At 40.4% G+C, this 24,304-nt stretch overlaps 1 protein-coding gene across 1 annotated transcript in view; it reads left to right on the top strand.

The window, feature by feature from the left end:
- Positions 1-24,304, top strand: part of FLT3 (fms-related tyrosine kinase 3) — a 47,786-nt gene that overhangs the window by 8,764 nt on the left and 14,718 nt on the right. Inside the window, exons 3-16 of the mRNA XM_008588347.1 lie at positions 3,739-3,854; positions 8,696-8,825; positions 10,493-10,620; positions 10,951-11,090; positions 11,184-11,337; positions 12,096-12,264; positions 16,982-17,085; positions 17,768-17,876; positions 18,143-18,321; positions 19,108-19,214; positions 19,301-19,433; positions 19,524-19,628; positions 22,764-22,874; positions 23,761-23,914. Coding sequence (XP_008586569.1) covers positions 3,739-3,854; positions 8,696-8,825; positions 10,493-10,620; positions 10,951-11,090; positions 11,184-11,337; positions 12,096-12,264; positions 16,982-17,085; positions 17,768-17,876; positions 18,143-18,321; positions 19,108-19,214; positions 19,301-19,433; positions 19,524-19,628; positions 22,764-22,874; positions 23,761-23,914 — 1,839 coding nt within the window. The remainder of the gene's footprint in view (positions 1-3,738; positions 3,855-8,695; positions 8,826-10,492; positions 10,621-10,950; positions 11,091-11,183; positions 11,338-12,095; positions 12,265-16,981; positions 17,086-17,767; positions 17,877-18,142; positions 18,322-19,107; positions 19,215-19,300; positions 19,434-19,523; positions 19,629-22,763; positions 22,875-23,760; positions 23,915-24,304) is intronic.

Here is a 24,304-nt window from a genome sequence, read left to right as displayed (position 1 = left end):
TTATTAACCCTGCTCAGGGTTAAAACAAAAAAAAAGAAAAAGAAAAAAATGAACCATATAAAAAGAGAGAGAGAGAGAGAGAGAGAGAGAGGCTGGCAAAATGTAAAACAAATATTGAAAAGAATATTTGGGATTTTTAAAATTAATATTATTTTTTACATTCTATGATGTTGTTGCAGAGCAGTTGGGAGGGAGGGGGAGAGGAGAAAGGGGAAGGAAATGGGATGGAAGGAGGGAGGAGGAGGGGTGGGATTGAGGTCCTTGGCAACCCCTTCGTTCCCACAGGGGAGATCAGGGGGCTTCCAGTGGTGGCTAGGTCATTGGTGGGCTGGGTGCAGATGTCAGGGGTGTGTGGCAAAAGCCCTCGCCCCTCCCCCACCCAAGCTTGGGAACCCAGGGCATCCTTGCTGCGGCTCAGTGGTCATCTCTGGTCTGGTTGTGGGTGTTGGGGGGTGTGGCTGAGGCCCTCAGCTCCCTGCTGCACTGGCTTGGGAGAGCCTGGGGCACTTCCTGCAGTGGCTCAGTGGTCATCGCTGGGGGAGTTGTGCATGTCGGGGGGGTGTGACTGAGGCCTGAGGCCCCCACCCTCAGGACTGGTTGCTGGTGTCAGGGGGCATGGCTGAGGCCCCCGGCCCTCCCGCCTTTCTGGCTTGGTAGCCCAGGGGACTTCCAGTCTTTCTAGGTGTTATAGGTGTTCTTTGGTGAAGTGAGACCTTTACTAGTTAATATCAAACTTTGTGTCTGGTTGTGGGTACTTTGTTTTTTCTTTCAGTTTTGTGTTTGATTATTTGCTGTTCCCACCACTTAAACTCTGCACTGGAACTAATTTGTTGTCCTTTGCTTACTTCTAAAATGGGGGAACTTCCTGTGGGGGCCAGTACTTGAGCCTGTGGTTGAGCTAAATTGCTGCTTTGCTGCCAATTCCCTAGGAAAGGCCTTTTGTGCAGCTCAGGTTTTAATGGTTGACTTTATAGGTACTTCTGGCTCTTGGGAGATCTGGTGCACCCGGGTTGTGTAGAAACTCTGGTCTGGGACTGAGTTTTTTCATCAAACTTCATCCCGTGCTATTCTGCATTCCTGACCAGTCTCCTCTGAGTGGTCCTATGCTGATTGGGGTACAGATCAGCGGTCCTTGCTGTGCCCCAATGTTCCCCTGGTGGACCCATCTCCCCCACCACCCATGCTCCAAACACTTCCCATGGAACAGGCCATGTGCCAGTCCCTTGCGATGACTCACTGGCCTCTGAGTGGCTCCTTTTTTTTAGTTGTTGTGGCTTCTCACTCCTATATGGGTCCACGGGAACCCTATTAGTGGTCTTGCTGACCTGGGGGCCACCAGGCTCTCTTCTCCTGTTGCCGCCTCCATGCAACTTCATCCGAAGGGCAAGCTGCGGCTTTTGCCAGCTCCTGCTCCATGTGCTCAGCAGCTCCAGCCTGGAAGTGGCTGGGATTCAAAATGGTTGGAGCAATTTTTTCTTTCTCTCATCATGGCTTCTCTCACCTTCATGCACCCGGTAGGTCTCTCCTCCTCTTCCCCTGAGCTCTAGTGGCCCCAGCTTGGCTATTGTTGCTTTTTTATAGTTGTAAATTGGTTGATTTGTGGGAGAGAGTGACACTGGGGACCTTCTCTTCTGCCATCTTGACCGGAAGTCTATTTGTGATTTTTGAAGTATCTTTTTTCTTTAACTGGATATCTTGTTAAAGATAAAGTTAGAAAGTTTTCATTTCATTCTATTTTAAGTAGAAAAAAATTTCTCTCTGGGCAATGCTTCAGGAAAGAACATTTGGTTTTATCTATTTTGTTTCAAAACATGATAAGCAGAATTACAGTAGTATGTGATATCCACAAAATATTTTGGGAAGACATTGACTGACAATGTAAGGAACACTGGTCTCATTATGCAGAAAAATATCTTAGCCTAGATGCTTGGATAATGTCCAAACCTCTGTCTAACTCTATGCCACTTGCTGCCCCCTGCTGTCCTTGTCCTCTTGCTGAAACCAGATAGGGCAAAAGACACAGGCCATTTAAATGGCCACTGAGTAGTTCTAAGGCTGCCTTTTTTTTTTTTTTTAGTTCTTGGGGATGTCTGGTGCCCCATGGCTGTAGAGAAGGCATTGTCTTTCCAGGAACAATGCAGTAAATGCTCCCCAAATAGCCTGAAAGGGGTGTCATGCTCCCTAACTGAAGTATTGGAGAACATCTCTGTGACAGTCTTGTATCAATTATTTGCATTTGTTCTTTAAGGTCAAAGAAACTCTTCAGTAATTTTTGGGACAGTGGGTATAATTCTGAAGTTTAGTTCTAAACCTTGGATCACGTTCATTTTCCTTTCCTCTTCTGAGACTGTATTATTTCTGTTTTTCAATTACTTTTATCTTGGGGTTAATCCAAAGCTCTATTCTCTTAAGAATTTTGGCTTAAGGAAATGTTCTGGAAATCTTATTAAGATTTTATGCCACAACAGTTCTCACTGGATTGAGACCAAAAAACAGAGAAGTAGGATTCTCTTCACTCCGTAGATGCCGCCTTTGTTGCTCTAGGACAGGAAGTCCAGTTTGTTAGCCAAAGTCATGGTTCTCATACGGGTTAGTTACCAAAACATTTTCAGTGACTTTTTCACAGTAGAGAATGATAGAAATTTATATCTGGACTGTGACTTATAGGCGGAAAGATTGAACACCTAAGCTTTCAAGATTTCACAAATGACACTAGGAGAGCGAATGGTTTTGAGAAAGAAAGCACATCACCAGAACAGATCTGCAGAAGCAAATCAAACACACACCCTAGTGATTTGCTGTCTATGTGAACACAAGCACGTGTGCTCCAGAGCATGCTCCTTGATGCTCTAAAGCAGGGCTTCTCGAATACAACATGCATCTGGATTGCCTGGGGATCTTGTTAAAATGCAGATCCTGATTTAGTAGGTCCGAGTGGGGCCTGAGGTTCTGTATCTTTGTTAACTCCCAGCTACACTAACACTGTTGAAGAATGACCACACTTTGATCAGTAAGGGTCTAGGGTCAGAAAGTGTAAAATGAAATCCAACACCACTCCATAAACTGCTAGAGAGTACTTCTAGCTGTAATGATGAGAGTGGGTATCACCAAACACACATCAAAGTTGTCTCCTTGAAGAGAATGCTCCTAGCCAAATTTATTTCTACCAATTATCTGAAAAGTTTAAAATACTAACATTGAGACCCCTTTCTCCTTACATCTGTGTGATATTTAGTGTAATTATTACCTCAAAGGACAATGCCTTCTGTCAGATTTTGCTTGAATTCTTTCACTTAGAGAGACAGTGTATCTCACTTATACATTGATCTGGTTCTGCGAATGGGAAACTGAAGCTGGTGACCAGGTGACTGGACACATACGATCATGGAGGGTGCTTAGTTAATGGAAGGGAATGGAATGCCACTACCAAGGGGTGGCCCAGTAAGGCTGTGCATGTTTCGGATGGGAGTTTCCCTCTTAGGGGCTCGGAGAACACGAGATGATGGCGCTAGAATGGAGCTGACTCACTCTCAAGGGAGGGACCCGTTAAAAGTCAAGGTCAGACTAACAATGCTCAGGCCACGTGTTGGGCACATCCATGTCCTCTACAGAGCAGCCGTCCGTGCCACCATCAGGGAATGCGGGAGCCACCAAACCACCTTCTGAGTCAGTATGAAATTTTATGTTTTTAGTTTCACACATTTTCCAAAATGACCAGTTCTCTTTCCTGTTTTGCAGAGGAGTTGTCTCCATGGTCATTCTGAAAATGACAGAAACCCAAGCTGGAGAATACCTACTTTTTATTCAGAGTGAAGCTGCCAATTACACAATATTGTTTACAGTGAGTATAAGAAGTAAGTCCAGCTCTACTAGGTATTCACAGTATTCCACAGGAGTGGTTTAGAACTCGTTAGCTTGTGACCAGCTGCTCTAGTCACAGCACTCAGGTTTCCCTCAATATGTAGTTGAATTGATTGAATTCGCTTCAACCATCTGTATAACCTAGTGAGAACCTCTGGCATGTCCTGTGGACTCAGAATGAGAATGCTATTTTGAACCTGGGCCATCCTCTATTCAGGTCCCCCACTTTTCCAGTAACAGATGGCTGACAGGGAAGAAATGGAAAACAATTTGAATGTGGAATCAGAAAACCTGGGTTCTAATTCTGGTTCTGTACTTCCACCTTTGGCAGGTCACATAATCTCTCTGAGCCTCAATTTCCTTATCTGTAAAATGAGGATAAAAATATATACCTCACAGGATTATAAGGTCTCAGTGCGATCCCATAGAACTTTTGAGATGATGAAAATGTTCTTTATCTTCTCTGTCCAGTACAGTAGCTGCTGGCCACACATGGCTATTGAACACTTGAAATGTGGCTTGTGTGACTGAGGAACCAAAGTTTTAATTTTAATTTTAATGAGTTAAAAGTTGAATTTAAATAGCCACATGTAGCTTGCAGCTACTGTATTAGACAACACAGGTCTATACAAATGTCAGACCACACGTGGGCTATAAGGAACAATCCGCATGGTCCTACCAAGGGAGGCAGCAGTGCAGTTGGCAGTCACCCCCTGCAGATGCTTTGCAGCTTCTCTTTGCTTCGTCCCCACTTGCACAGAGGCAGTGCTGTGCACACTGAACATACTGCTTTAGCTTACCTGACTAATAAGCACTAAAAGAGCTGCTTTCACTTAGTTCCCCATGCTTTTGGGGGCAAGGGCAGTGCTCCACAAACTCTGGGCTTATGCTGCTTTAAATTAGGTTCTCAGGCTATGCATTGGTACAACTTGCCAGGCTCCCTCTTCCTTGTCAGTGACTCAAATGCACCCAGCCAAGGTGTGTGGTATGTGGGTGTCCAGCCACGGGGTGCCTCAGCCATCTTTTGCCGAAGGTGTTCTTCATGCATCACCTCAGATGCTTGCAACACACCTGCACTAACGTAGATGAGCAACAGACTGTTTGAGAGGTGCAGTCATGGGCACAGGTAGAGGCTGATTTAAGCCAGGTCTGCACTCTCTACACTACTCAACACTGGGTGTTGTGTGAGAGTGTGTGGTCTTGCAGTCAAAGCTAAAACAGACATGTCATCTTACTGGGATTGAGGGTGGGGTATTAAGTTCTAAAGTCAGTCTGTAAGGCAAAAATCGGGCGAAGTCAAAATTTGTCAAAATTTATTCTGGAAAACCCTTCAATTACTCTGAAATCAGTAGGTCCAAAGACCTGGAAGCTCAAAATTCGAGAGTTACTTTTAGCTGCTCTTTGGTTTTGGTCTTGTTCCTTGTCCCCTTCCCAGTCTCTCACTCCACTCTGTGGGACAGTTAAGTATGTGCTCTAGGTTGGAAGAGAATAAGAGATTTCTTGCTCTCTCTCTTCCTCTCTCTTGATCTTTCTTTCTCTCTCTTTTTTGCCAAGTATGTATAGTTGTATAAGAGAAGTGGGCATCTGCTGTGTCTCTGTTACATAAATGTACTTCAAAAATTTCATGGAAAGATTTGTATTATCTTTTAATTTTATCTTTCCACAAACTTTTTGAAGTACCCTCACATTTAGGGTACCTTCCTTTCACTTAAGATTTACCATGTAAAAATATAATAACAATCATTCAAGTAAATTGTAACATGTTTGCAGTATTTTGCTGGGTGCTGAAGTTCAAAAAAGAGATGGGAGAGACTTGACAACAGTCAGTGTGAAAGGGTTTAGAGAGTCAGGGAAAAGGGTTTAGTCAACTACAAGCTCAGTATTAACCAACAGTGTGGCGTGGTTGCTAAAAAAGTGAGTTTGAACCGTGGCGGTGTTCATGAAAATATAATATCTTGATTAAGAAAACGAGTACAAGATTATTATTTTTAATTATACATTTTTTTCAGATGAACGTTGACAAAATAGAGCTAGCTAGAAAGTGAAGAACTTGGAATTCTTTAAATTAGGAGAGCTGAAGGAATTGGGAATGTTTCACATGGAGAAGGAAATACTTTGAGGAGAGAAGGTTGATTGCAGTGTAATGCAGATGAAATTCTTCTGTGATTTGAGTAAGGAAACCTGGCCTAACTAGTTAAAGTACCTTGGATGGTAATTATTTACCTTGACCTCAGTTTTTGATTTTAAATATTGGAAGGATTTCCATGTGGAAACAAAGCTAGACTTTCAAAAAAATTGCTCTAGAAAGCAGAACTGGGACCAATGTTTCAAAATTACAGGGAGAAAAGGTAGAAAGCACCACAAAATGGGAAAAGATACTTGCAGTTCACAATCAACAAAGTATTAACAGTTGTAATATATAAAGAGCTTCTATAAATCAATAATAAGTAAACTAAACTAAACAAAAACCCAGTAGAAAAATGAGCAAAAGACATGAGTGGGCATTGCATTTTCATAATATAAAATCTAGATGGTCAATAAACACATGTTAAAAGATGAAATTAGGCACATTAAAGTTTTATGCACATTAGAATTTTAGAGGTTATTCAAGCAGACAGTGATTCATGAATCAGGCAGTGCCAGATGACAAGCAGTGCAGTTGGGCTCTACCAAGGGTATGTGAGGGAAAAACTTTTATAAGGTGTTTGCAGAAGCAAGACAAATAAAATATTTGATTGGCTAAAATGTAAAGTCCCTAGTTAGAAGTTAGTTGGCAGTTTTTGTTTGGTAGTCTCTAGTTAGAGGTTAGTTGGCAGTTTCTGATTGGTCAAGTGAAAAACTTTTATAAGGTGTTTGCAGAAGCAAGACAAATAAAATATTTGATTGGCTAAAATGGAAAGTCCCTAGTTAGAAGTTAGTTGGCAGTTTTTGTTTGGTAGTCTCTAGTTAGAGGTTAGTTGGCAGTTTCTGATTGGTCAAGCGTAAGTTTCATTTTATTGGGCCAGCCTGTGGCTCGCTTGGGAGAGTGCGGTGCTGACACCAGGTCAAGGGTTAAGATCCCCTTACCAGTCATCTTTAAAAAAAAAAAAAAAAAAAAAAAGTTTCATTTTATTGCTTACACTGAGTTGGATTTGGGTTTGCTTACGTAGGAATTCAAGGTGGGGGAACCTTCTCAGCCTAATGGCCTACCAATTAATTATGTTAATATATGTTAAGATAGAAATTGAGAGATCAAATTAAGACTCTAGTAAGATATTTTATACCCACTAGATTGTTGAAATTAAGTCTTGGTAAGTAAGTATATAGAGCAGTAGGCACTCCCATATCCTGCTGTGTAAGTGTAAGTTAGTGTAACCTCTCTGGAAAACAAAGTGTCATTTTGTGTAAAGCTGAACATGCTCATGCCATGTAAACCTGCATTTCCATTCTTATGTGCATTATTAAAGAAACAGTTACTCACGTGCCTCAGCAGAAATGAATGGAATGTTCATAGCACTTTGGTTGATAATACAAAAAATGGGAACAACTCATGCTCATGCCATGTAAACCTGCATTTCCATTCTTATGTGCATTATTAAAGAAACAGTTACACACGTGCCTCAGCAGAAATGAATGGAATGTTCATAGCACTTTGGTTGATAATACAAAAAATGGGAACAACTCAAATGTCCACTGCAAGAATATGAAAAAATAGATTGTGATATATTTGCCAATGAAATACTATGTAGTAGTAAAAACTAAATGAAGTATAGCTATGTGCAAAACCATGCATGAAACTTTAACATAAGGTTGGATGAAAAATGAAGCTGTGGAATCTACATATTTTGTGATACCATATTTTGAAGCTTAAAAACTTAACAAATCAGTATATTGTTTAGAGACACCCATCTGTGTGGTAAAACAATTTTTAAAAGTGCAAGAATGATAAACACAAAATTCACGATAAAGGTTACCTATGGTTGAGAGATGGTGAGAAGCACAAAAATGTATTAAAAAGTACATTCCAGTTATTAAGTTGAATAGTGGGCCATGGGTAATTGTTCTTACTATTATAATTCAAAATTTATACTTCATATATTCTTTCATATGTATATATCAAACAATACATAATATTTTAAAACTAAATTTATTATAAGGAGGGAGATTGGAATTCAGTATACGGAAACTTTCTTTAAAAAAGAGTTTCCAAAAAATTGGAATGATTTGCCCTGGGATGTAGTGAACTCCAGTCCCTAGAGATGTCCAGGCAGAAGTGGAAAGTCTATATGTTAATCACAGTTGGAAGTGAAGGATGGGGAAGGGGGGGGAGAGAGCAAGCATGTCTGCGTGTGTGTGTGCATGTGCGTGCGTGTGTGTGTGTGTGATGGTCCAGTGTGGATGGGAGGCTCAACTTAACCTCTAAATTCTGTTCCAGTTCTAACTCCATCCTACTGTATTTCTGCATTTCTAAATTTTAGTATATTTCTGCCTAGTTCAAGATAAAATTATGGGAATGTTGAGTTTTAAACTATATGTTAAATAAGGAAGGGCTTTAAGCTATATGTTATTGTTAATTTTCTTTTTCTTATACATATGTGTATTTTCACATGGCCTCACTCCCTGTACTTTAGTTATCTGTGGGTGTGTAAAATACCCTAAGAAATTGACCAAGAGGATACGTGTTAAAGTTGTTGTGGCAGCCAGAGTTCGTATATTGGCTGGGTGGGGGGAGCAGAAGACACTGCTGTGGTATTAACTATGAACTTTTCTTAGTGATGTAGAATTATTTTTTGACAGGGTTGCTAAGACAGTTATTTCTAAAATATTAAAATGTTAATAATTTTCGATGCTTTAGATACACTGCTTTACACATTACGAAGACCTTACTTTAAAAAAATGGAAAACCAGGATGCCCTGGTCTGCATATCCGAGAGTGTTCCAGAACCAATTGTGGAATGGCTGCTTTGCGATTCACAAGGCGAAAGGTATGACGTGTACAACGATAACTGCTGTTATTATTTTATTTTTTCGGTCTTTTCCCAATTTAGTTGGCATTAGACTGTAAGTAAAATCTAATTTAACCTCATTTAAACAGGAAACATTGGCTCCTTGAACTTAAAGAATGACTAGTATGGGCTTCACAGGAAGGGTGACGGGTGATTTTTTAGTAAAGGGGCCTTTTAGAACTCCTCAGGTCACCTGCAGCGTCCTCCCTGGGGCATTACAACTACACAGCAAAAAGCCCTTTTAAGTTACGGGATTGTTGGCTGCTTGAGCATCTGGGGAAAAAAGAAAGATGGATTTTAAAGTATAATTCCTTTATAAGTAAGAAATTTCCTGTGGCTAAATGTTTAATTTGTGATTATTCTGCTTATTCTGAAAAAAAGCAGCTTAATATGATTGTTTAAGGATATAGAATGTAGAGCCAGCTAGTCTGGGTTTGACCCCTGATTTGCTTACCGGCTGTGTGGCCTTGGACACGTTAATTAACCCCTGTACCTCATCAGGTAACAAGTACTCACCCTGTAGGATCGTTAGTATGATTCAATGAACTGATATATGTCCAGCACACAGAACAGTGCCTAACAGGTAGTGAGCATCGTATAAATGTTTACTTTTCTTTTTCATATGTGCCATCGCTAAGTTCTCACAACATGCAGTTGGAACTAATTAAAATTTACTTAACAACTTTTATTTAAAATGGGACTAAACAGAAGGAGAAAAAGTAAAAACCAGGTTACCAAATGATATGAATGTTATTTCAAATTTTAGAAGAAAAAGAGGTTACCTGTAGAAATATGTGTAACGTGTGCATGGAAGAAAAAAGATTGGAAAGATAACACACCAAAATATTAACAGCTGTTATCTTGGGGTGGTAGAAATATGGATAATTTAAGGTTCTTTTCTTTGGGTTTTTCTGTATTTTCCAAAATTTCTACAGTGAACTCAATTATTGTTGTCTTGTAATAAGAAAAAAATGACGCCTGGAAGGATCCCTAGACAAAGAAACGAATACATTTGGCTAAAGTAATAAAGAGGAGTGGGTGTCTCTACACAGACCCCAATCCATGACCCGCCTGCGGGGAAGGAACAGCTAGGGAGACTGTCACTGGAATCCAATGTCCACTTTCTGCTGAGGTGGGAGGAGGGGGTGGGACACCTCGGCTTTCCTCCTCCGTTTGCTGTGGGAACTCGGGTGACTTTTGCAGCTTCAGCTTCACTCCCTCTCACTGGGTGTCTGCTTCTGTGCTTGGGGGAAGAAGATGCCCTCCAGGTCAAGCTGCATGAAACCCCTTCCTACTTCTCTCCTCTCTTTTTTTTCTCTTTCTGTCTTCTTTCTCCATTCTTCCTTTCTTTCCCGGTTTTTAAATGACAACAACAAAAGAGGTCACCAAACACAAAAAATGTTAAACTGTCTTGTTATGTAATTCTCTCTAGTGTTATGCTAATTAGTTGAGATAATGAATTACTAGCCAGTTCCCTTAGGAACCCTTTGCTGAAACCAAACCTTTGGGTTTGTTTACCTTTTGACCGACTCTTTCCTTTGTTCTCTTGAAATGGGCTCTAGAACTTTTAACTCTGTTCTTCTCCTGAACATTCGTTTGTAATTTTAAAACATGTCTTGTCAATGGTGTTTATTTCCTAATTGTAGCTGTAAAGAAGAAAGTCCAGCTGTTGTTAAGAAGGAGGAAAAGGTACTTCATGAATTATTTGGAGCAGACATAAGGTGCTGTGCAAGAAATGAACTGGGCAGGGAATGTACCAGGCTGTTCACAATAGGTAACACTACAATATCATGTGCTGTTATTTTCAGTGACTATTCCTTAGAAACTAACTATCTGGGACTAACAGTAACTGCTTAGGTAATTATTCAGCTTCAGAAATTCTGTAGTGCCTTTATACCACTTTAAATGTAATATTATGGATTCTGTAAATGTTATTTTCTTCATAGAAGAGTAGCCAATCTCTAAAAGATTCTTTTATTGATGTGGTTAGTAACATTTGAGATGATGATAAAATCTTTGTTCTTCACAATTTTCAGGATACATTTCGTGATGAAGAAAAAAAGTCACTTTTTTCCCCCTTACTTGGTATGTTTTCATCTTCTAGATCTAAATCAAACTCCTCAGACCACACAGCCACAATTATATCTTAAAGTGGGGGAACCCTTGTGGATAAGGTGCAAAGCTGTTCATGTGAACCATAGGTTTGGGCTGAGCTGGGAATTAGAAAACAAAGCCCTCAAGGAGGTAATATGACAAGTTTATATTCTGAAAATGAAGGATGAACTAATAGCACAGGTTGAAAACATTAAATTCAAACTCTGTTTTATTAAAACCTAGGGCAGCTACTTTGAGATGAGTACCTATTCAACAAACAGAACTATGATACGGATTCTGTTTGCTTTTGTATCATCAGTGGGAAGAAATGACGCTGGATATTACACTTGTTCCTCCTCAAAGCATCCCAGTCAGTCCGCTTTGGTTACCATCCTAGGTAATGCAGGCTGCTCACACCTCTTTATTCATATTTTTAGTTGCTTTAGTGTGGAATGTGAGGTATGTAATCCAAACTCCAATTTCAATATAATGTTACTATCAAAAAGCTGAAAAAGGAACCGAGTTATTCTAACTGTACAAGCACTTAGATGCATTGAAATTTGGGTGGGCTAAGTGGGATTTGAAAATAACCACATTGAAGTAATCTCAGATTAGGCCGTAGCCTTCAGCCATAATGAAAATGCTAAGAAACGCAGTGATTCTCTTAGCAAACTGGTAAGAAAGTATTCCATGAGAAAGCCTTGTGAATATTGCCAGCCAGATTGCTTTCATTTGTGCCTTGAGATTATCTTATGTGGGACTCATCACTGAGAGAGTTGTTCTGGCTGAGAGCAAGCGTTTCCAGATTTTGTCAGGGGCTCCTAGTGTGTATGTGGTTAGCCACGAGTAGGGGAGCCCTTCAACCTTTTGAAATTGTCTGCAAAATCCATAGGTTTATTTCTACATTTCTTTGGGAAGAGAGTCAATTATTTATATCCCATTCTTAAAGGAATCTTAACTACAAAAGATTATGAGCTCAGGCTCAGAGCTGGGGAAAGGACTCCTATATTTCTTCTTGGCCTATCAAAACCAACCTGCAGCTTGCCAACATCTGCATTTTCTTGCATTAAATTGATGAATAAAAATTTATTTTATCATGTCAGTACATTTCCATATGAATCTCATTATCTAATTTATAATGCTTTTTTTTTTCAGAAAAGGGATTTATAAATGCTACCAATTCAAGGGAAGATTATGAAATTGACCAATATGAAGAGTTCTGTTTTTCTGTCAAGTTTAAAGCATACCCACAAATCAGATGCACATGGACCTTCTCTCGAAAATCATTTCCTTGTGAACAAAGTGGTCTTGATGATGGATACAGGTGAGATGACAGAGAGTGCTGAGACTTATTTTTAGCACAATTCTTCTTTCTCATTGCTCTTGAGAAGGGCAGTTTTGTGCTTATGGAAGTGAATTCACTTATTATGAGTTTATGTATTATTGAGTTGAAATTGGAGATGAGGAAATAGCAGATGTAAGGATACAGTAGCAGTCGTACAGTCACTTCAGACAGTATTACCTATGGCATGAAAACCAGAAAGAATTGTATTCATTTGAGTATGGTTCAGTGGCATTTTGAATCACAAGACTGTTACTTCCTACTTGAAAGTACTGTGCTATACTACACTGAGTCTCCCTCAGTATATTTACAGATGATTAAGGAAGTAAAACTCCTTAAAAACAGGAAAACATTACTTATAGGTGTATTGATTTAAGTTTTCAAAAATAAATGCAGAAATAGCCCGATGATAAGTGATGAAGGAAAATTTTGTTTTCCTGGGGATTTGTGCAACTGAATACAGGATTCTCTTATGGGAGGAATTCTTCATTACCTCTTTGCAAAACAAAAACTGTTTTCAAAAATAAATGCAGAAATAGCCCGATGATAAGTGATGAAGGAAAATTTTGTTTTCCTAGGGATTTGTGCAACTGAATACAGGATTCTCTTATGGGAGGAATTCTTCATTACCTCCTTGCAAAACAAAAACTAACTTCTCCCCTGTATCTTCTATAGCTATGATACCTCTTATTTCTTAATACTAATCCTATGTAACATGGCTTCAGGCTGGACTATGAGGGACCAAGAGGCATACACCGTCTCTCAATTGAGTCAGTGGTCTACAGCAAATCATTGTTTTTTAGCATGTGGTCCATAGACCAACTGTATAAGAATCATCTGGGCAAATGTTAAAAATGTGGACTCCTGGCCCCCATTCCAGACATGCTGAGTCAAAATTTAACAAAATGCCCAAATTCTGCATTTTTAATGAGAATCTTTGGTGATTCTTACCACAGGTCTAGATCTGTGCTGTCCAATAGAGTAGCCACATTTGGCTATTGAGAACTTGAAATGTATTATAAAAAGTTTCAAATTCACTAATGACCTGAAAGAATTATCAGTGAGCATCCTTTACCTAGATTCAACAATTTAATTGAACTGAATTTGGCTTGTGAAGTACAGTATTTTAATCATGTTTCAAGAGATGACTTTAGAGGCAAAGTCACATGAGTATTTTTAATCTGTAACTGAGAGGCCTACGCAATAACGCTACTCCTGAAAAAGTTTTGGTGTGGTCATAGCGTGTGTGCCAGAAGTCTCTTCGGCCTTCTCAGCTTCATTTCTCCAATTCACTTCCTCAAATATCATGCCAGAGTTTGTTAGGGCTTGCTTTACATGTTTGCCTTTTATTAAATTATAGCTTTTCAGCCGTCCTGATATCCTAGTCTTGATAAAAGTTTCCAGGATATTTCACCTATTAGTTTGCATAATTAACTACAAACACCAAATCTACCATAGCTTTTCTGAGTTTTGTGGTAAAAAAAAAATTTATTAGACTGTTTAAATTATTTAGTAACCTCTTCTGAAAGACTCTCCTTAGCCTTGACTAAGCCTTGTGTTTTCCTTCCCACTGAAATATTTAATTTCCCTACTCTACAAATGTAAGTTCTGTCCTTCACAGGCACTGACTGAGACTCACTGGGTAAACTGCAGTGTGGGAGTCATGGGGTTCTGGGTGAGGAGCCAGTGTCCTGCTCAGGAGAAGAATGGGCAAACAGAAAAGCAGTCTCTTAGTGTAGTGAGTGACATATGATTGCAGAAGCTTTCCGAGCCTGTGGGAGGCACTTTTTTTTTTTTTAAGTTTTTTTTTTGAAGGAGATGAGTCTTGAGTTTGTACAGAAAGGAGAGAGAAGATGGTTGGGTCTAGTGAAATACCACAAGCTCCCAACTGAATCCTGGCCCTGTTCACTTCTGCTGTTTGTGTTTTTTTAAGTTTTTTTTTTTGAAGGAGATGAGTCTTGAGTTTGTACAGAAAGGAGAGAGAAGATGGTTGGATCTAGTGAAATACCACAAGCTCCCAACTGAATCCTGGCCCTGTTCACTTCTGCTGTTTGTGACGGTGGTCCTGGCTCCTCTTCCTCCAGAGATGCCATTCAGTTTAAGTTATCAGCTACATCATATGAAACCACTCACTGAGAAGAAAAGACACTTCTTTGAGCTCTTGCTATGCACAGGACAATGTGCAAAGTCTTTTATGTGAATTATTTCATTTAATTTTCACAATCTCATATTATGAAATATGGAAACTCAGGTTAAATTACTTGCCCAATCACACAGGGCAAAGTCAATACCCTTTGTTCACTCCTGTTTTTTGAAATTGCTGTAAGTAAAGGAAAAAAAAAGGGCACCCTTAGTTCCACCTCCAGAGATAAGATTTCAGACTTCTTCTATGTAACCACCCTGATAGAAACATAAAATATAGATCTTTGTATAAACATGAAATTAATTGTGCCACTTGTGATTTGATTTTTCATTTAAAATATATGATGAATATCTTTTTATGTTAAGTATGTTATTATGTCGCATTATCATTTTCAATGGCTGCGTAGTATTCTACTTTTTAAAAGTTTTTATCTTAACTAACTCCTGTTGATAGGCATTGACTTTAGTTTTACTTTTTCCCTTGCATCTTTTTATTTTAATGTGATTTGTATGCTTACAGTATACCCCAGAATAAAGCTTCTAAATTTCTTTTTCATTCAAAATGACGACTGGTATTAATAAGCCTCATAATAATGATGATCTAACATGTATATTATGTTTACTATGTGCTAGGGAGTATTATAAGCCCTTTATACAAAAATGCTTTTTTTATTTTGAAAAATTTTCTCCCAACAACTATATGAGGTAGATTCTATTATTATCTTTGTTATACAGACAAGGAAATTGTGTCACAAAGAGGCTACTTTACTAGCCCAATTTCACACCTCCAGGCAGTGGCAGAATTGGGATTCCAACAGCAATTAGCTCCAAAGTCTGTGTTTTTAACCATTTCACTATATTGCTTCTTGAAACCAACTCATTTTCAAAGTGTGAGATTCTCAAACCCTGTGTATAAGAACACAGAAATACATACATGCTATTTAGTTATTTAAAAATAGAAGCATTTTTGGACCTTGTGAAATGCGTCATGCTTTGCCGTTGGGCCCAGGCTTGTCAGCTTTCCTGAAATCAAATACAAATGAACACGGTATTATACTTGTATGGTGAAGTATAAAATCATCAGCACATCTTCCCTGCCCCCAACTATCTTCATCTAACTCAGGGCAGGTATTTGAACAGATCAGATGCAACTTCAGCTAGGCTGTGCCTGGCCCCATGACTCTGCAGTCCAAGGTAGGGCCACCTGATCAGCTGTCTTTCAGTGCTTCGTAAAGCCACCTTCAAGCTTGCCAGCTCTTTGTTCTCCAGTTTCAGGAGCTCTCAGCTTCTCCAATACATGCTTTATTATTTTCTGCATTCTGATTTGACTTCAATAATCCCTTGCTGTATGAATAAAGCATTCTTTATAGTAAAATTACTCTTTGAGCCACTGGAAAGAACCTGCCCTTTCTCAACTCCTCCCCTCTAGGAGCTAAATGGAAAATAAAAGTGACCTGGCATTTCGATTACAGAGGAAAGAACCCTTTTCATAGTTATAATGAGAACACATCTGCTTAATCACCAAGACACTATTTCACTGTAAACTCAAATTTCCTGACCTCCTGTCTCATGCCAGCTGGCCAATTTTAGAAAAACCCTAGGGGAAAAGAGGAAGCCTTGAATCTCCCAGTCACCTAGTTGGTTAGTCGCCTTGGAATTCCCAGAGGTTCGGCAACTGTTGTTGCTAGGATAAACTGCCATAAACAGGAGAGAAAGCAGTTTAAAATTACCTGGATATCGATTTTGTGCTCTGGCTGTTTATGTGACCAATTTTCTACCTGAAAATTATTCAGAAGAATGAAAATATTTCAGGTGCTATTTCATTGAAACAGTGGCAAATCCCACTCCATTAAGAAAGAATGAAAGACTGAAAAGGAAAAAAGTTTACGAAACATTTCGCTTTGGTCTGCATGATGATAAATGGTTGTATCGGTCATTTCTTTTCCACCAGATTGACTGGTGCTTTGGCATGGTGTCTGGCTAGCCAACATAGTTCTCTTCCTCTCTTCTTCCTTTTTAGGGTTTCTGGCCACTGTCCAGAGAGAATTGCATTTTCCATTTTAGAAGATCCCATCTTTCTTTTCTTGGACTGCTTCAGCTCTGCCTTCCTAAAGCCTGGAATCTCATGTGGCTGTGTCTCCTCTTATGCTCCCTAGGGTCATACTTTGGCTTTCCCCACCATCTTTCTGTCACTTCCACTTCACCTGCCATTTCCTCCTTGTCCAGAAGTAGGTCGGGATAAGAAATTCCCCTTTTTACATCTTCAGCCTTCTTGTTAACAAAGCAAATAAAAACTACACGGAGTTGGTAGGTTGCGGGTTGGGCCAGAAATCATGCATTTCCAACAAGTTCCCAGATGACACTGTGGTGATGCTGATCTGCTTGTCAGTGCACCACCCTTTGAGTGGCAAGTGTCTAGAATACAGACATCTCCTTGTCCAGTAAACTTTAACGAGTAGAGAGAGTTTCAAGGAAGACTCCTCCCATTCACACTTGTTCGTTGTAGTATCTCCTGCAGGAATCAAGCTAAGTCTGTCTTTAATTCTTTCTCAAACAGCATATCTAAGTTTTGCAACCATAAACACCAGCCAGGAGAATATATATTCCATGCAGGAAATGATGACGCTCAATTCACCAAAAGGTTCACGCTGAACATAAGAAGTAAGTTAAATTGCCAAGAATTTAATTTTTTATCTTATAACTCCTGAATTCTTTATTAATCTCAATCAGCAAGAGCTTAAAGTAATGGAGTAATGGCTTAGAAAGGATGTTACAAAACTGTTTTTGTATGCTGAAATGTTTTGAAATTTTACTCTCATATCTACTGGCTTTAGTTACATATACCTCCTTCTGTGTTTATCCTCAGAAACTAATTTCATATCCTCTCTGAATGTGCTTTAGTGTTGTAACTTTATTACATTTAGTACTTTGAAAGGTTATGTTAAAAGAAGGCTGACAATCATAGTACCTGCTGTTTGTTTTAGTAATTTTCATTTCTGTGGTCTATAAAAGGACAGGAATACATTTCACTGGACTTTTTTCAGACACTTCTTCTGAAGCTAAGAATTGTTTTGAGGTTCACAGATAGATGGAGGTCTACACCTCAGCTCTCTACGGCAGAAGCCCAGCAGTGGAAAAGTGGTGCTCCGTGGAGCGGTGTTAAGTGATAGGAAGGTTACATGGCAAAAGGGAAAGAGGGAATAACCAGGGATCTTGAGGCATCTCGAATGAGAGGCCCTCCCCGCCCTGGAGTAAATGGGCAGCCGACACTGAAGGCAACTTTGAAATCATTTCCGGCAAGTTCCATACTCCATGAGCTCAGTTTACATGTTATTTTCTGCAGGGAAACCTCAAGTGCTCGCCGAGGCATCCGCGAGCCAGGCGTCTTGTTCCTCGGATGGATACCCATTACCATCTTGGACCTGGAAGAAGTGTTCAGACAAGTTTCCCAAGTAATAAGGACATTGACATCTCTTGTAATGGAAGGACATAAAACTCACTCGCCTGTTGACTCTTTTTCGTGAATACAGTTTAAGAAGAAATGAGGAAATGTTTAAAATGCTTACCTTCTGAATCAACCATACTTCTCAGTGGTCATAGATGGTCTCTGATAACTTACAATAGATGAATTTCTTTTAGAACTCACTACAGAAGCCCTAATTTCCAGTCTGACAACAGCCCCAACCATCTAACTTCTCTGTCTTTCATGTCTTTTCAGCTGCACAGAAGAAATCACAGAAGGCGTTTGGAATAAAAAGGCTAACAGAAAAGTGTTCGGACAGTGGATTTCAAGCAGTATCCTAAACATGAGTGAGGCTGTGAAAGGGCTCCTGGTCAAGTGCTGCGCATACAATTCTGTTGGCATATCTTGTGAAACAATCCTTTTAAACTCACCAGGTATCCAGCAGTCGCTATTGTAATACTCCACCATCAGGAATTCCCCTCTAGAAGTTAGTCCCTGTCGCTGGCTTTTATTTGGGGTATTTTACAAGAGAGGGTAGGTTCAGTGTGTGAGAAGAGAAGGCTTTTTGAGTCAGGCAAGAATCCCCACTAACACGTACTGTTTTGCGGTTTGGGGCAGAGTTCTAGATATGTTGTTACGACTCACGAGTTATAGCAATGTGGGGAACAGTTAACTCCCTGTGTAATGAATATTGACCCAAATATCCAATGCTGGAGAAACAGATTTATTAATTTGGAGTCTCTATCATTTTCCCTTTTGATTAATCTCCCTATATGCCTTTAGCCTGCTGTTTTGTAATTTGGGGTTTGTTTTTGAGAGCCCTCCTGAGTTAAACAATTCTGAAACCTGGCCCACCTACGGTAATAGTTTAGAATCATCAGCATCAGAAAACTAACTTCCCCACATTCATATGATATCTTCATAGAAGAAACACGACCATCTTCTTTATCTGAATCATACATCCTGTGGTTTTAAATAGATGCAATTCTTATAACCCTAGCAGATGATTTTTAAAAAATGGGTTCAGAATTATTTAAAAATTTCTAGACAGGAAACTTGTCCTTTTGCCAGATTTTCCATAGGGAGTGGAGGATACATAGAGTGCTTGTAGGTAGGGACTGAGAATGAGGGTTACTCACACAGGCCATGAGAGACGGTAATGAGGGTCTGAAGTTTGTAATACCAGCTGTCTCGTTGCTCATGACACCCTTCTGTTGCAGGCCCCTTCCCTTTCATCCAAGACAACATCTCATTCTATGCAACAATTGGGCTTTGTCTCCCCTTCATTGTTGTTTTAACCATGCTAATCTGTCACAAGTACAAAAAGGTAACAGCAGAGGACAAAATTCATTATTGTTTCCTCCATCTGCAGAACTGCCTTTTCCTAACTGTCTCATTATTTCACCTCTGAAGCAATTTAGGTATGAAAGCCAGCTGCAGATGGTGCAGGTGACCGGCTCGTTGGACAATGAGTACTTCTACATTGATTTCAGAGAATATGAATATGATCTCAAGTGGGAGTTTCCAAGAGAAAACTTAGAGTTTGGTAAGAATTGAATGTTCCCAGTGTTTTTGTGGCATTCCTTTTCTGTTGGAAAATCTTTAAAATGTATGTACTCACCTTTTATCTTTGCAGGGAAGGTACTAGGATCAGGTGCTTTTGGAAAAGTGATGAATGCAACAGCGTATGGAATTAGTAAAACAGGAGTCTCAATCCAGGTCGCAGTCAAAATGCTGAAAGGTACAGTACAGTGGAATGATGTTGACCGAGATGCACAAAGATGGGAGGCACAGTTTTCCATCTACCCTTTCTCACCTTTTCTATCGTTTCTATGGTTACTGTTTGCCATGCTTCAAAGCTGAAAAGGGAGCAGGTTGGGGTTAGTGTCAACCACGTCGTGAACACAAAACTCGACCTCATCTTCCTCTTCTCTCTTAGAGTTTAGTTTTCATTGGTTTCAGTACTAAGGATACAGTTGCTGCAGGCAGAAGTTGTTTCTTGCATTTTGACGTAGACCGGGGGTAGAAGAGCAAATTGAGGCCCTCTGTGTCCTCACTTCCCACTCGCCGCTCCGTCCACTCCACTCTGGCACCCTTGCCCATCCCGTCCCCTCCCACCACTCACTGAGCAAGTGCACCCCCAGCTGGCTCTCTTCCTGAGATGAACAGTGGCTTCCAACCAAGTCCAATGGGCATTTTTTAGTCCTCGTGTTACTTGATTTTTCTGCATAAATTGACACTATCAACTATTCTTGCAGTCTAGAAATGCTTTCTTCCTTTGGTGTCCAGTCACCATATTCCTCTGGCTTTCCTCCTACCTCTCTGGCTGCTTCTCAGTGCTTTGCTGGCTCACCCTTGTCTACGCAGCTTTTATGCGGAGTCCTGTAGTCTTGTTCCTGGACCTCCTTCCATGCTCACTACACACACTCACCATATTCGATCTTGAACACACATGTGGCTTCATCCTGTGTACCCATGGTTCTCGTGATTGCATCTTCCTTCTGAGCTTCACATTCATATGTTCAAGTGCTTGGATGTTCAACAGTCCTTTTAAGTCAGCTTTTTCAAGCTGAATTCTCCTAATCCCAGCCCTCCATCAGCACTCCCTCTCTCAGTGATTGATGCCAATGAATAGCCACATTCCACACAATCAGGCAAACCAGAAACTAGGGCTCTTCTTCAACACTGTGCTCTAACACGCTGTAAACTATTTCTGTCAGGTTTCCTGCTTAGTCTCTCGAGTCCATCCTCTTCTCTCTATGTCTATTACTACCACCCTAGTCCAAGTCTGTCCTGAACAGCCGCTGTAGCCTCCAAAGCAGGCACCCTCTATCTACTCTTACCTCCTTTCGGGTTCTCTGTGCTGAAGTTCAAGTGATGCTTATGAGATGCAAAGCAGATCATACTGTTTTTTTACTTAACATTGCCAGTGGCTTTTGATCACTCTTAAATGGACGACCCAGCCTTGCATGATTTGGCTGCTGCCACCCCCTTGCCTCCCACTGTCAGCACACCAGCATGCCGGACTCCTTTCACTTCCTCCAGAGCACATGTTCCCTTCTACCTCAGGGCCTTTGCACAGGCGGATCCTTCTGCTCACCCTTCCCCTTTCACTTAGGCATCTCCTACTCCTCCTTCAGATCTCAGCTGAAATATCGCTTCCTCAGGGAAGCCTTCTCCCACATCACAGAAGAGACTGAGTCCCTTCCAATACGTTACCTTAGCTCTCTGTAGGTTTTTTCCCATATAACTTTTCACAATTGTAATTGCATATTTGCTTAATTGTCTTACCTGCCGCATTTGTCTGTAAGCCTTCCAAGGTGGGATCTGCACTGCTCTGCAGAGCTGTTGCTTTCTCCACCTTTGCCCATTCCATTATCATGCAGCGAGCCTCTGCCCTCCAGCTCCCCACACCATGTATTCACCTGGTAGCTCTTACGTTTCTTCAGGTCTCAGGTTAGACATTTGATGTCCCCTTCACCATTCATCCAAGGCTAAGTTAGCTGTCCCTTTTGTGTGACTCTGCAGAAGCCCTGCATTCACTTGCCACATTGTGTCTATCACGCTGTATTGTAGTGGCTTATTCACTCACCTCCCTTTTCTAGGACACTCTAAGCTCCAGGAAGACCAGGGCTGTTTCTTGTCTATTTTTCATTCCCCAATGCCTGGCACCATGCCTCATACACTCAATAAATACTTGCTGGATGAATGAATGAAAGAGGTAATGGTATATGAAAGTGCTTTGAAAAAGTTAAGCATGCCATAAAATGTAAGATTTTATTTTGGTCATAAAGAACAAGACATGGATAGTTGAAAGCCTCAAATCCCTGTAAATCATGAAGCAGCTGAAAATATGATGTGCTAGTGGGTCCCAGCACACACAGCAAAGGGTCCCACTCCTAAGCTGAGATTTTGGATACCCCTGAGAGCTCACTCAAGTCAAAATAGATGGTATTGACATTCCAGAAAAATAATCATAAAGGCTGGGATGTCTTCCAAGACAAGATAATGGGACCTTGAAATCTAATGAAATCTTCACTGAATGTAAAGAAAAGTTACTATGTCTGTAAGAAAGAATATGTTAAAGAGGGGTGGGTGGAGTCTGGAGAGGAAAGTCCAGTGACTCTGGCCTTGTCCTGGGGGCTCCAACACACACATGGGGCAGGGGTGCCCTGACCAGCTGCACGTCAGCCTCAGTGTCAGGAGCCCTTAGGGCTCATTGCTGTGCTTCTGAGCAGGTTGTGAGTGCAGTTTGCCAGGCTATCTAGACTTTTCTCTAGGGAGAGGATGCATTGGCCAACTGATACATTCTAGCCTGTTTGGCAGTTATATTTCTCATTATCAATTAATAAGTCTCTTGAGAATGTGGTTATTGACCTCCTCTCATTGGACTTACTGACAAATGTAAGGTTGTAGACCTGAGGGCCACAGGCTGGAGGCAACCAGCCTTGCTGACACTCCTATCTTGTCTCCCTCTGACTTCAGCAGATCCAAGATTCAAGAAAAAAAAATGATGTTTTCCCCTTCATCATACCTGTTAACTTCTACTGTGGAGGAAACTCATGTGTTGTTATTATTATTATTATTTTTTTTTTGTTTCGAGGATTTTTATTTTGGTAGGTAGAAGAAAGTCCAGTAGAAAGGCACATTATTAGGTTTAGCTTTTATACCACAATCTTTGAAATTCTGTCTTAAAACACAGAATATTATTATCCAAAATTCACGTATTATTTTTATGTCTGTTTTTTCTTATGGTTTTGAATTTACATCAATAATGCAAATCGGCTCTAAATTGAGGAAATTTTAATTGATTAAATATCATAAAATTCATATTTTCCCTGGGTTTTACATTTTTTTAATGCTCCTCCATTGACAGAAAAAGCAGACAGTTCTGAAAAAGAGGCGCTCATGTCAGAACTCAAAATGATGACTCACCTGGGAAACCATGAGAATATTGTGAACTTGCTGGGGGCATGCACACTGTCAGGTAATCGATTTCCACTAAAAACACCTAATCAAAAATATTTTAGCTGGAAGACAAAGAGCACGTTTGTCTTCTCTTTTTCTCTCTCTCTCTTCTCAGTCACAGAGTGGGCTCTGAAACCCAAGTGGAATTTGATATTGAGCACTCTGTAAGTCAGATGGGTCGTTATAAAGAACGCCTCTCTTTGACCCCATCAGTTGGGATATATCACATAATTCTGACCTGCTTAAGACGACAGCAACACTGCAAGTGCCCTGTGTGGCATCTGTACTTCTCCCTCAGCTGCAAGGCTGGCATCAATGCAGGGGCAAGAACAGCCACGGAGCTTGGCCACTCTCCCTGTTGGGCAGCCTTCAAATGAGGCCAAGGTTGGGGGGTCAGACCTTATTTTCCCAGAATTCTCTGGACATGCTCTCTGTTTCTGCCTAGAAACACCCAAGCAATGTGCCCAAGGTCATTCCTTCTGGAACAGCAGGTGTGGGGCTGGGACTAAAGGTAGAGAAAAATGGATCTAAGAGAGTATTGGGACTATATTTCTCCCTCTTCAGGCAAACAACAAATCAGCATATATTTACCAAGTGTTCACAAAATGTCTAGTATATTGTGCTCTGTTGCAAACTGGAGAATCCAGCATGCCAGTGGTATGAGTGAAGCCATGTGTACAACCAGGGTCAAGGAGAAAGGCAAGGAGATCCTGCTTTCCCAAAGAGTTTGAGCAAAAAGCTGAAACTGATCTTAAAGTATAAGAAGAGATGAGCTTAGAAAAAGTTGTACTCTCCCAAAGTCAGGGGAAACCCGAGCTCTCATAGAGTATGTTGTAAGCTGCACAGATGTCTGAAAAAACAACTTGGTGTTTGTATTCCTGTAATTAAAACTGTAACTATTTCAGGACCAATTTACCTGATTTTTGAATATTGTTGCTATGGTGATCTTCTCAACTATCTAAGAAGTAAAAGAGAAAAATTTCACAGGACATGGACGGAGATTTTCAAGGAACACAATTTCAGTTTTTACCCCCCTTTCCAATCAAATCCAAATTCCAGGTAAGAGGCTGGGTCAGGTCTCATAATTAAACACCATGGAACATGGACAAAGTGTGATGGTGAAACACCCCCACTACAAGTTTCTAAAGGCAGTGTGTGGTCTTTGGGTCCTAAGACCTGGAAAAATCCTCTGTCTTTTCTATTATTTCCCTGTTGATCTGGAACAATGAAACTTTTCCCTTTCCTTCGGTACAGGTATTATAGTCCCACCTGTGCCTAAATCACACCCTAGATACATGTTTGGTTTTGAGAAAGGTGAATTAGTTAATCTTTCAAGACTCTTCCTTGCCACAAAGGTATTGGTAGAAGAATGAAGACTTTTTCTTTTCTTTCTTTTTTTTTTTTTTGTCTTTCTTCGTGTCCGGCAACGGATCGCAACCCTCAGTGTCG

The sequence above is a fragment of the Galeopterus variegatus genome, unplaced genomic scaffold (assembly GCF_000696425.1).
Source record: "Galeopterus variegatus unplaced genomic scaffold, G_variegatus-3.0.2 Scaffold4781, whole genome shotgun sequence".
NCBI classification, from domain to species: Eukaryota; Metazoa; Chordata; class Mammalia; order Dermoptera; family Cynocephalidae; genus Galeopterus; species Galeopterus variegatus.
Note: the sequence above shows the minus strand (reverse complement) of the source record. Positions and strands in the feature narration are given on the sequence as shown.